The 13632-nt window shown below is 39.4% G+C and overlaps 1 protein-coding gene across 1 annotated transcript in view; it reads left to right on the top strand.

The window, feature by feature from the left end:
• The window catches only part of LOC122447293 (mothers against decapentaplegic homolog 9-like), a 9299-nt gene extending 1178 nt beyond the window's left edge, over positions 1–8121 (top strand). Inside the window, exons 2-3 of the mRNA XM_043477801.1 lie at positions 1917–2239; positions 4605–8121. Coding sequence (XP_043333736.1) covers positions 1917–2239; positions 4605–4748 — 467 coding nt within the window. The 3' untranslated portion in view covers positions 4749–8121. The remainder of the gene's footprint in view (positions 1–1916; positions 2240–4604) is intronic.
• Positions 8122–13632: the final 5511 nt, after the last annotated feature.

Here is a 13632-nt window from a genome sequence, read left to right on the forward strand (position 1 = left end):
AAAGCAATCTATAGAATCAATGCAATCCCTATCAAGCTACCAATGGTATTTTTCACAGAACTAGACCAAAGAATTTCACAATTTGTATGGAAATACAAAAAACCTCGAATAGCCAAAGTATCTTGAGAAAGAAGAATGGAACTGGAGGAATCAACCTGCCTGACTTCAGACTCTACTTCAAAGCCACAGTCATCAAGACAGTATGGTACTGGCACAAAGACAGAAATATAGATCAATGGAACAGAATAGAAAGCCCAGAGATAAATCCACGAACCTATGGACACCTTATCTTCGACAAAGGAGGCAAGGATATACAATGGAAAAAAGACAACCTCTTTAACAAGTGGTGCTGGGAAACCTGGTCAACCACTTGTAAAAGAATGAAACTAGAACACTTTCTAACACCATACACAAAAATAAACTCAAAATGGATTAAAGACCTAAATGTAAGACCAGAAACTATAAAACTCCTAGAGGAGAACATAGGCAAAACACTCTCTGACATAAATCACAGCATGATCCTCTATGACCCACCTCCCAGAATATTGGAAATAAAAGCAAAACTAAACAAATGGGACCTAATGAAACTTAAAAGCTTTTGCACAACAAAGGAAACTATGTTGAGTCTTAAACCTAGACATTTGGAGGAAAAGCATCAACTAAAATGTACTTTGAGCAGCAACATTCTCAAGACCCTCTTCACCTTTTCATTCTAAGAAAATGAGATAAAATAGCATAAACTACATTTTGATTGAGTCATTATATTTTATCTGAAAATGTGGCATGAATTTCATTGTAGGTAAAAATAGGCATTATTTCTATGACCTGTAAATGTAGGTGATAAGCTTTAAAATGGAATAGGCCTCTTTGAGGTACTAAGAGAAATGGATTTATAATTGTTAGTAAAATAAAATGTAAACTCCATTTATCATGTCCTCTGAAGTGGATTTAGTATATGCATGTAAGTAACATTACCATGGTACTTACTGTGTCCAGTTCTTTACTTCTATATGTCCCTGAAGGACTATTTGATGTTTTCTGCCTTATGTTGTTATTTTGCCTCTAATAGTATGAGATCTTCCTTTTAGAATGAACAAGCATGAGACTGAAAGTGACAGTTCAGTTCAGTTCAGTCACTCAGTTGTGTCCGACTCTTCGCAACCCCATGAACCGCAGCACACCAGGCCTCCCTGTCCATCACCAACTCCCAGAGTTTACTCAAACTCATGCCCATCGAGTTGGTGATGCCATCCAGCCATCTCATCCTCTGTCGTCCCCTTCTCCTCCTGCCCTCAATCTTTCCCAGCATCAGAGTCTTTTCCAATGAGTCAGCTCTTTGCATCAGGTGGCCAAAGTATTGGAGTTTCAGCTTCAGCATCAGTCCTTCCAATGAACACCCAGGACTGATCTCCTTTAGGATGGACTGGTTGGATCTCCTTGCAGTCCCAGGGACTCTCAAGAGTCTTCTCCAACAGCACAGTTCAAAAGCATCAATTCTTCAGTGCTCAGCTTTCTTTATAGTCCAACTCTCACATCCATACATGACCACTGGAAAAACCATAGCCTTGACTAGATGGGCCTTTGTTGGCAAAGTAATGTCTCTGCTTTTTAATATGCTGTCTAGGTTGGTAATAACTTTCCTTCCAAGGAGTAAGCATCTTTTAATTTCATGGCAGGAGTAGTATTAATACATGACAGCCTCCTTCTTTGTTCTTGGCTATGCAAACCTGAATTGCAATATATTTTTTTTTTTTTTTTTGCAATATACTTTTAAATTGCACTCATGGAAAAAATACAGATGATAATGAAAGCAGGTCAACCTCTGGGGCACTCGTGGTACTAATCAGTGATTGGTGACATTAAAATTAACCTCACAGATGATAGTCACGTCTCTTTAGGTGACAGAGGCAGATGAGATGGGAAGGGTGGTAAGTCTAAGTGGAACTCAGTGCTGGTGTCAGAAGACTGTTTCTGCCTCGCAGGCGTGCACCTGTACTACGTCGGGGGAGAAGTCTATGCCGAGTGCGTGAGTGACAGCAGCATCTTCGTGCAGAGCCGGAACTGCAACTATCAGCACGGCTTCCACCCAGCCACCGTCTGCAAGATCCCCAGCGGCTGCAGCCTCAAGATCTTCAACAACCAGCTGTTCGCTCAGCTGCTCGCCCAGTCTGTGCACCACGGATTTGAAGTCGTCTATGAGCTGACCAAGATGTGCACCATCAGGATGAGCTTTGTCAAGGTAAGGAGTGCTTGCTTCCTGATTCTAAGATAGAGACCAAAAGCACAGGACTTCCGGAGCGGTCCAGTGGCTAAGACTCCCTGCTCTCAATGCAGGGGCCCCAGGTTCGATCCCTGGTCAGGGAACTAGATCCCACATAGGTCAACTAAATATCCTGCATGCCACAACTAAGACCCAGTACAACCAAATAAGAAAATAAATAAGTAAAAAAATATATATTTTAAAACAGTCTTCGGTTGATGTGGCAGTTGGACAGCCAGGGCAAGTAGACAGCATTTTGGCAGGAAAACTCTCAATTGTTTTTCAGAAGAGCTCCTCCATGAGTATGACATCTCTTGTTTAGCAATTTTAAGAAAATTCTTAAGTATATTACTTTTGGAGGAAAACCAAGTTAAGGCAGTTACCTGATTTTTCTTTAAATAAAGAAGATAAAGTGATTATGATGGTTGCATAGGACTTAATGCTACAGAGATTTGTGTTTTTCTTCCCTCAAATTGCTGAGCACTGTGGTCACTCAGTAAATGGTGAATTTACCTGAAATCGAATAAGACAAAGCAGACAGGCAAACAGAGGCAATTATATTTATAAATAAACTACAAAACAGAACTGAGTCTAATACAACAGAGTATGAATTAAGTGCTGTTTACAAAAGTATAAACAGGTTGGGATAAAAACATTATGGGGCTTACGATTAATTCTGAGACAGTAGTAGATATTCTGTTTATGAATATTTGTTGAATTTCTCAATTAGATCTTATTAAAGTTGACATGAAGGTTGGAGAATGGAGGAAGTTACTTAGTGGGAAGGAAAAACTGGATTTGCATGTTGAAGCTAAGCCCTCAGTTTATCGTCCGCTATTTCATTCCTCACAAAGCACTTGCAAATAATTCTAATATTTCCAAATCTGAGCTTGTTTGCCAAACTGAGCATACGTGACAGTTTTCCCATGGTGACCTATCTATTCAAGGGGTATCAGTATGGCTTGTTACAGATTTTTTCAAAGTAAAATTTATTAATTCTGTAAAATTACCATGAAAAATGTGTCCCATTTTTCTACACTCTTATTTATAATTTCAGTAATTATTTTAAAAATGAGAATCAAGAAGTTTCCAGTTTAGAAAATGACTTCTTGAATCCATTTCTTTCATGGTTACAAAGCAGTTTTATTCAAATTTGCATGCGTGCTAAGTCGTTTCAGTCATGTCTGACTCTGTGACCCCTTGGAGTGTAGCTCCCTAGGCGCCTCTGTCCATGGAATTCTCCAGGCAACAATACTGGAGTGGGTAACCATTCCCTTCTCCAGGGGATCTTCCTGACCTAGGGCTCAAACCCAGATCTCCTGCATTGCAGGCAGATTCTTTACCATCTAAGCCACCAGGGATGCCTTTATTCAAGTTTACTGTTAAGCTTTAGAAGCATTTTTACACTGTAAAATTAACAGGCAATTAACAAATACCTGAAAGTCTTTTCAAACATTCTGATGCTTTAGAGCCAGCAGAGGGCGATAAATTGCTGTTAATAAACAACCATTTGACGTACTTTTTTCTAGGCCTGTTTTAAAAATTGGGATGAAATGGCCAATGTCTCAGATACAATTATTTCACTGTATTATAAACTTGTATAGGAATCTGATTTTCCTAAGATCAACTAGATGTACTTGTCACATATGCAACCTTTAAATTCATAAAACTACATAATTCACAAAATAAACTGTGACTAATATTGCAGGGACTTAAAAAAAAAAAAAGGATTCCTAGCAAATATAACTATAGGTGATCAGTGTAAAAGAAATTGATAAGTTCTCACCACGATAAAAAATTGCAACCATGTGAGGTCATAGATGTTAATGAAACTTCTTTATTTTTTGCGGTCTCTCCTGTGGATGGTCACCAATGGCAAACTGCCAGAAGTGAGCCAGCATGGGAGAGGAGAAACAAGCCTTCTTCATCAATCCTGAGTAACACAGAGCACCCTCAGCTCTCACCTAACAACTTTCAGATCCAGCCATTGTTCTGTTTTGTACAAAATACAGACTTCAGCATTAAGGGGGTGAACATGCGTTCAAGCTCCCTTCCCTGGGGAAGACAGCATGAATTCCCGGTGTCTCTGATGTGGCTGGAACCCAGGCCCTCTCTAGGTCTGTGGTTTTACTTGCGAGCCCAGGAGGAAACCTCGGATGGGGACTCATCTTAGGGTGTCTGGCTGATGAAAAGGTTGTCTTGTACTTGCAGGAATGCAGAGTTCATGTTCTCAGGTCCCAGAAGCTGCCCTGGTGGGTGGGCTGTGTCCAGCAGGCCTGTCTCGTGCCCCTGGAGGCTGCCTGGAAGTCTGGCACAATGACTTGGCTCTGTTTTTGCTTTTCAGGGCTGGGGAGCCGAGTACCATCGCCAGGATGTCACAAGCACGCCCTGCTGGATTGAGATCCACCTTCATGGACCGCTGCAGTGGCTGGACAAAGTTCTGACTCAGATGGGCTCCCCACACAACCCAATTTCTTCCGTGTCCTAACAGTCCTGTCTCAATGCACATTTCTATAGGGTAGATGCTGTTGCAGGCAGTGGCTTATGTCATTTCAGAGTCATGACTAACTGACGTTTCTAAGGACACATGTAAATACGTTTAATATATACTCACCGTATTTTGTATCACCGTCTTATTTTGTGCTTTCTAGTTAACCTGATGCCACTACAACGCGACGAGAAAAGCAGGGTTTTCGCACCTACGCTCTAATAAGCAGCAGCTTCTTTTGTGGGAGAGAAGAAATGAGAGGCAAGTCTGTGGACAGTGTTTGAAGGGTGCTGGCAGGACAAAGGCAGCTTTCGTCTGCCGTGTCACATAAGGCATGTTGTATGGCCAGTCCAGAAAAATACTAAAACTGTTTACGTAGCAAAAATCAGGTACTAGCAACACTAGGGCAAATAACACTTTGGACAAAACAAAGCTATCAAACCCGTAACATTTAAATAACTTCACTTCAAGTGCTGAAAAAAAAAAAAATCAAGCTTGTAAAATCAGTTATGTAAGACAAGTCATATAAGCTTTATTTCTGAAGTTGAAATACCTGTAGGTAGACTGTTGTGCTGGTATGAATGGTACCTTTTAAACAAATTAAAACTGTGATCGGAAGAGAAAGAAACTGTGAAGCTGAGAGCCAGGTTGCCTCATTATCTTACCACTGTACAAAAAAAAATAAATGACTCTAATATGGGAAGATATTATAAATATGAAAATAGCATGAAATAAGCTATATCCCCCAACTGCAAAATAAGACCAGCACTTTCTTAGTCAATGCATCACCCACAGAGATGCCTGCCTTCCATGTAGGAAATCAGGTTCCTGTTCTCCTGGTGATTCACAGCAGGCAGCTCTGCAGATCCGAGTCTGCACGGCATGCTCACTGTCCTTGTGGTTAAGTCCTGTGTGTGTGTGGAAGCAGCAGTAAAACAAGAGCATCGGATAAAAACACCCTGTGTTTACTTATTCCTTCTCACATTCCCACGTTCACAGTCTCTAGGCGAGGGCACAGTTTGCCGCATATTCCTCACACGTTGGTAAATACTAACTCTTCACAGATGACGCAAACAGTGTTCACTGAAGCCTTTGAGAAAATCCAGACACGTTGCTGCGATCAAATTTGAGTTATTTAACTTAGTGTCTCTACCGATTAAGTGACCTGCTGGTCATAGGTGGTAGCCTCTCATAAAACTAAAGCCTCATACCTGGAAATAACTTCCCAAATAAGATAGTAATTCCATAATCCCTATCATTTCTGAGGAACAGTGGTCCTGAATAACAGGACATTTTTAAAAAATGTATACACAATACCAAAACCTGTTATTTACCCTTGGATGATAAAGAGAGGGCCGTTTACCAAATTTCTAGGTACTTTCATATATATATATATATAATTCCCATCCACTGAACACTGCATTGCTTGGAAAATTATTTCACACCCTCTTTAAAATGTATAATTTAAGAAGGTAATTATGCTTGTTAACAGACGGTACTTCAGTGATCCAGGAGGTTTCTTCATTTATAAATTCTGTCTCAACTCTTTCTAGCATTAGTGTATAGTAGCTGTTTCTCATTAAATTGTATTCAAGGTAGGAATGATCATATGAAAACAATGTATGCGTGAGCTACTGCCGTCACCTCTTGTAATGACTAGTGTTACCTAGTAGAAGCTTTCATATATACAATAGAAAATATCACATTTTACATTAAAGCTAGGTGGTCCATTTAGTGTTTAGAGAACTCTGTAGTTTATTGGTTCACCAACTATGTATGTACCCGGCACAGTGTTAGGTACTGTGGAGTCAATGTACACAAGAAACCATCCCAGCCCTCTGGAGCTGAGAGTCTACACGGAAATCTGTAGAATCATCTTCATGTTTCAAGAACTATTAAAACAAAACATGTGCTCTTTTTTATGCTTGAAGAAAATATAATTGATTTCCTAATTATCGCTATTTTGAAACTGATTTCCCATCTCTTCTGAACAATGAAGTCATGAATGAAGACATCCTTGGATAAATGAGGCTTTTCTTCTTTGTCTCAAAGTTGGATTTTTCTCCTCTTGCTTCCCTATTTTCCAGTAATTCCCTATGTCTCCTTTCCTTGGAAAAGGCATTAGTATGGTGAAGTCTTCCTCAAACGAGTACTACTGCACAAAACAGCATGAGGTACACGTGGTTTGGGCTCCAGGGATCAAACATCACTTTATCCATCAGTGGTCAGACTCCTCCTCTGGTAATCTTACACCTTTACAGAATCAATCGGTACTAGTTGCTTATAAATGACATGAAAAAATACACTGGCTTTCCACGCAGCTTTGGGAAGCCAGGACAGAATATTCCAGTGAATCGGAATTCTATCTTCAAAAAATAAATGATTAAAGTGGTACGTATGCATCACTACCAGGTCTGTCTCACCAAAAGCCTTTATTAAGATACTGTGAAATTCAGAGAATTTAGGAGGGATGGGAAGTTAACCCTTAAGTCATTGTAACATAGTCACATTTTAGATCAGTCCTTTAAATTTTTTTCTGGTAAGAATTGTTAAAAATTGTAGTGCAGAATTTGATTTCTGACTTCTAAATGTGCTTATTTAGCATTCAATCCTTGAGGTAGACAGTCCAAACAATGCCTTCACATTCTTTTATAGGATTGTGAGCAAAGTGGACATGCTAAGCCATTAATTGCATCAGCAATTGCCAAACATGTTTAAGGTTGCTGTAGACAAGGGTCGTGCAACAGAGAATAGTAACATCTGGCCTGCTCACAAGACTCAGAACATTTATAGTGCTGTTCAAGTCTGGGTTTTGTTTTTTCTCCTGTTAAAAATTTGAGATGTAAAAAATTTTAGTTAGGTGATATTTTAATACCTTCCAGTGCTTTGGAACTATTAAGATGTCAATTCTCAATACATTTACTTTGTTATTTTTTTTTTACACTCAGTTTAAATCAGAAAAAGTTGGACAACTACCTAGCATTTAGAATCTCCTTTTCATTGTCTTCTTAGGAAGTGAATACTCTGTCACAGCAACAAAAATATTTTTTAGGTATTGCTTGTTAAGACTTCAAGCACCGGCTTAACTTTGATTATGTCCTGAATATTTGACATACATAGTCAACAAATAAAGCAAAATATAACATGCGTTCCAAATTTTGTCTGCCCGTGTTAAGGATTTAATGGCTGAACTATATGACAAATTACATGATCTTGGTGTATGTTAAGTTCAAATTAATGTAAAACAAACTAACAAAAAAGAAACTATTTCTATTTAAGTCATGTTTTTTATTATAGCTATGCCTCAGTTATCCCTCAAATGCACACTTACACTGTTATCTGATTGTTTATAATAAAGAATACTGTACCTAAATGTCTTTTGGCTCATTATTCCCTGCAAACCTCATAGAAGGATTTGTTGCATATGGGTCCTTAAGATGATCTTATACAATCCTGTTTTGAAAATGGGATTTTTTGAAATCCAACATCCTATAGAGAAATTAGGTAACAGTTTTGAATTAAACATCTTAGAATAACTGGCATTAAATATAGAACCTTGGAGGGTGAGGGATAAATTAGGAGGTTGGGATTAACATATACACACTACTGTATATAAAGTAGAAAAAAATATAGAACTTTGAAGAAGATATTTTGCAGTAATTTTAGAAAGGATATGCATAGAAGCTTTTTCCTGTATATTAGCAAATATTAAGTGATATTACAGTATATGGGAACAATTTTATTATTGTAAATATCTACATTGCTATATAGTACCTGTTAGAAAAGTGTTAAAGGCAACTCAGGAAAAACAAAGACGGAATCCAGGAGGAATACGAAAATATCTAAAAATGTAAATTTTCTATTCTCTCCATTAAATTTCCTTCTAGCCTAAATGGGGGGGGTAAAATATGTAAATATTTTGAGAAAACTTGGTCTTTTATTAACTTTATAAAGTTTTAATTTTTTTAAATGGAGCCCTTTATTCAAAAGAAATATTTTGTGGAATTCCAAAATGTAAACAGGTGAAAGACAAGCTATTCTGGTTCCATATAGAGGAGGGTTCAGTCAGTTCAGTCACTCAGTTGTGTCCAACTCTTTGTGACCCCATGGACTGCAGCACGCCAGGCATCCCTGTCTATCACCAACTCCCGGAGCTTGCTCACACTTATGTCCCTTGAGTCAGTGATGCCATCCAACCATCTCATCTTACTTATGCTCTAAGTTTATGGAGAGCGGTGATTGTGTCTTGCTTATCTTTGCATCTCCTATGGTTCCTGATCCTGTTCTTGCATCTAAAATTTGGTATTGGCACTTCAACCACAAACTAGTAGATACTTTTAAATATACCATTGTATAGACATAAAATATTTTCTTTAAACATTAGCCTATCTAAGAGACAGAATATTTTCATTAGCCTAGAAACTTCCACATATTCACTTATTAGATGGTTCTTGAGCATCAACTACTACCTGGCAGGCACTGCAGAGAACAAGGACAGATGGCAGTTTCTGCCTTAAAGAAACTGCCAAGTCTGTGGAGGAAGATGAACAAGTAAACTGATAAAGGTCAGTGTGCCATCAGCTGGGACAGGCTGCTGGAGGGCCTAGCAATGAGGTCTCCACCAGGCCTGGGTGGGTACCCCGGAAGGTTTCTGGGCTGATCCACCTTGCCTTCCTTCCCATTGGTTCCCATTAGCAAGGCTCCCAGACATTTCTAGACCAGCTTAGGGGCCCACTCTCTGTGCCCCCATCGTAGTTTGTGCTCATCAATGATCAACTATCAATCCCTATACCATACTGTCTTCTTGTCCATCCATCTCTACAAGGATGGGAACTTTTTAAAGGCAAGGATTGTATCTATCTGTGTTCAGCATTTTCCAGCTGTTGTTTGTTTAGAAAGGCATTTGGGGTTCCCATTATGAAGGCAGAAATGGTATTTGTCTCTGATTCTCCTTTTTTAAAATCAGCAATTATTTAATTTCTTCTCAAAATAAAAATAATCGCAAGCTTCCAACTGCATGTCTGGTGACCATGCTGCAGCTGGTGGGGATGAGAGAAGCATGCTTATGATTTAGTTTGCAAATACTCAGCTGCACAGTAGTAGCAAGGAAAGGCAGCTTTGACAGTTAAAATTGTTAAAATCATTTCTGCTCTAGGCATTTATTTTCAGAATGTGAATTTGAGTAACGAAGCATAAGAATTCTCACAGAACAAGTCAACAAGGAGTATAAAGAAGATAACAGTTCTGAATGTTTATCTCTGTATGATCATCATAGATGGTTCTATTATTTGCATACATCTGATAAAAATGTTAACTGTGGCCTCAGATTTACTCCAGTAATCTGAAAGATGATAAGATGGAGTAAATATAATGAAAATTATATTCACGGTTGTTTTAAGCCCCAAATTACTCACACCTGCATGCAGTATGTTATTTGGAGATAATGCTTGCAAGTGACAGGCTGAATTCTCTCAGGCCTCATCATTTAGAAAAAAAAAAAAACTGAACATTCTCAAAATAACCCACTGATGGTTAATGAAGTTGTCTGTAGAGAGACGCTTAGCAGTAGGGGTCAGAAGACTTTCTATCCAGGGCCAGACAGTAAAAATTTTCAGCTTTCAGGCCATGTGACCTTCATGTCTGTTGTAACTCCTCAACTCTGCCACCACAGTGCAAAACTGCCATAAACTATGTGAGGGGCCAGGGGTGCCGACTGTGCCAGTTAAGATGTCGGAATCTGAATTTCATGTAATTTTCACAAGTCATGAGATGGTTTTTCTTTTGGTTTTCCAACCGTTGAAAAATGTAAAAACTATTCTTAGCCTGTGGTGGTACAGAAATGAACAGTGGGTTGGATCTGGCCTGGAGCAGACTCCCAGTTCACTGAGACCTGAGGATAAGGCGTCTTGAATGTTAGCAACCACAGCTGTGCTCTCATCTGAATGCCTCCTCAAGGAGACACCTGACCACCTGAAGCCCTCCGTTAAGCTCAGCTAACCCTTAACACTATCGCAGCGGGGAGGCGATTACTGTAAGCCACCATGCTTTGGGGTGGTGTGCTAGATAACTGACACAGTCGCCATCAGTGTGTGGAATGCTGCTCTGGAATGCTCTGTCCCTGGTTCATCCTGCACCCTCCGGTGGGGGGAGCGGCATCTCCTCACAAAGCGCAGGCAAGCCTGTTTGGAAGCACCTGTAATTTGTGACACTGTTGCTATTTTAGTTCTGAACACTACTCTGGCTCCATCTGCTCTGCCAATGCAACAGCTGTTTTAAGAGATCTGTGTTCAAAATACTCCTCTTTTTCAGACTCTGTGGGAAGGCTTGCCAGTTTGGTTGCTAGAGGCTAAGCATTCAATTCCTGCCTCCTGTTACTAACACCAGAGGTGAGCCCTGACATTGCCCAGCGAGGGCACAGTGCAGGCAGTTAGGCAGCACCAGCCTCTGAGGACCTGGTGTTCCCACCGCCATGGTGGGGAGCACCACGGTGATCCCAGGCTTCATCTTGCGGCTGGAGAAGAAGCTAGAGCCCAGTGCTCTGCTGGCCCCAAAACATCCAGCCCTCCTCTCCAAACTGGGTACCTGTGAGTTACCTGGTAAGTCTCAGTTTTAAATTCTCATTGCCCTTCAGAATAGGCAGTGCCTGGCCTGGGCAGGGACTGTGGTCATTTTCTAATCGCTAACAAAGCAGGAAGTGTTCAGCAAAGTGAGGTCTTAGATGGACTTAATACACTATTTAAAGGTAGTGAATGTCTGTGACTAGGGAGCAAAGGGCACTTTTGGTGGTTGCTGGTGCTAAAGGGGTGAATAGGATAAAGAAGAGACACAGGAAACATGGTCACGTGGCATTTGGGCATAAGAAGAGAGAAAGGTACCTGGATAAAGGAGGGAAGCTTGGCTTTTCTCACACAGGCAGACCCCTGACCCCAGGAGGGTCCACTCACTGGCACAAAAAGCAGGGTGTCCAAGCCCTGAAGGGTCTTTTAGAAAGGAAAGGCCAGCTCTGCAAGCATCACAGGAGCCTGGAAACAGGTCTCTGAGCACGACATGGAGCTTCCATACTGGCAGACAACTTTGGGTGATCTTAGACAAATATGGCTTTCTCGAAGCCTCATTTTCTGAAAGGAAATAATGCTGTCACAATTACCCTCACCTGCCACCCACAGAGATGATCCTAACCAACATTTTATTTAATATGATATGATTATATTACCACAATAAACAGTAATATAATTTTGTGCAAATATCTGATGTTAATATACCGTGCTCCTTATTAGATTTTCAAAGGCAACCGCTATAAAATCTTAACAGTGGACAGTGGTCTCCAACCAAAAACAGTGAAAGACCCAGACTGCAATTATAAGAGAGGAAAACAGAAAATCTCACTAGTCGTAACTTCTTTTATGCTTGTTTTCCTTAGCTCTCTGATTTTGCTTTCCTGCTGCATATACTCTTGGGCCCTTTTAAGCCCAAACTACAAACAGTTCATGAAAATCAGTATCTGTGCTCAATGAATACATTGTAAGAAAGGCTGCATGTGTTTCTATATCACTAGGGTAAAGCTATGAATAGAAAGCATCATTTAATTTGCTGCAGTTTAGAATAATAATAAAAGCTTACCTTTGCTGCATTAGAATAATACAAACGATTATTTGGAGGGTGGAGCAATATATAACAAGGAGAACAGGGAAAGTAGCCCACGTCCTGATTAGAAGATGAGATCAACTCACCTAATTATTAAACATGTCAAGTATTTTCACTAAAAAGTTCTGAAAATATTAAGTTTAAACTCAGTAAAAGCAGCATTTAAATTAGTATTTTAATAATAATTTTTTCCTACAGCGAAACAAGTCTGCTCAACAAATCAGAGTTCAGCCCATCTCCAAATCACAAGCTAGACTATCTGAACGCAGGTCTTATGTATGCACCATTCAACAGCATCTGTAATCATGATTGTAATACTCATTTTCATAGATAAAGAAAGTTAGAAATTGAGGGGGTAATGATGATAAGAATACTAAAATTTCCATGTCGATTAGTTACACAAAGGAAATCAGGACTACTTGCCAATAGCCGTACTAATTATATTTTCTAATTCTAGAAAAAGAAACAGGAAGTTTTAAATCAACAATCATGTCAAAGATCCCAAATTGAGACCTTTTAAACCAAAAGCCATAAAAGAAGTGTCAGATATGTCCAAATATTCAAAACTTGAAACCTTGCATGGGCAAGAGATACCATAAAAAGGTAAATAAACCAATGTTAGACATGAAAAAAGAAATAAAAATGAAATAGGGTTCATTCTTGTAACAGTCAGCAGACTTTTTCATATTTTAGGAAAAAAGGAGGCTAATGGAAAAAATAGACAAAGAGACAAAAGACAGGACTAGCTAATGGAGAGAAGAGCCAAATCTAAGTAGTCAACAAGCATAGGAAAATGTTCTCAAATTTACCAGGATTCATGGAAATGCTAGTAAATGCAACGGTCAGCAGTAATACAGCTATCAAAAAAAGAACAGCAATTCCTACTGCTGGTAGAAATGCAAGGAAAAGGAATTCTCCCGGGACTTCCCTGGGTAAGACTCCATGCTCCCAATGCAGGGGGGCAGAGTTCAATCCTTGATCAGGGAACTAGGATCTCACATGGATGGTAAGAAACTCTCAGAGGGGACTTTCATAATAAATAAGTGCTATGTATTCAGAAATAAAGATTCAGCAGTAAAAACATATTTCTTTATATAAACTGAACTAGAAAGTCAAGAAAAAAGCATAGCCTATCTACTGCTTTCAGTTCGTAATAGGACTTCAGTTTGTAATGACAAAAGCATTTTGGAAAGGGTCATCTGTGCGTGGTAAAAATTTAAGCGTTCAAAGGATTATTTTG

The sequence above is a fragment of the Cervus canadensis genome, chromosome 9 (assembly GCF_019320065.1).
Source record: "Cervus canadensis isolate Bull #8, Minnesota chromosome 9, ASM1932006v1, whole genome shotgun sequence".
NCBI lineage: Eukaryota > Metazoa > Chordata > Mammalia > Artiodactyla > Cervidae > Cervus > Cervus canadensis.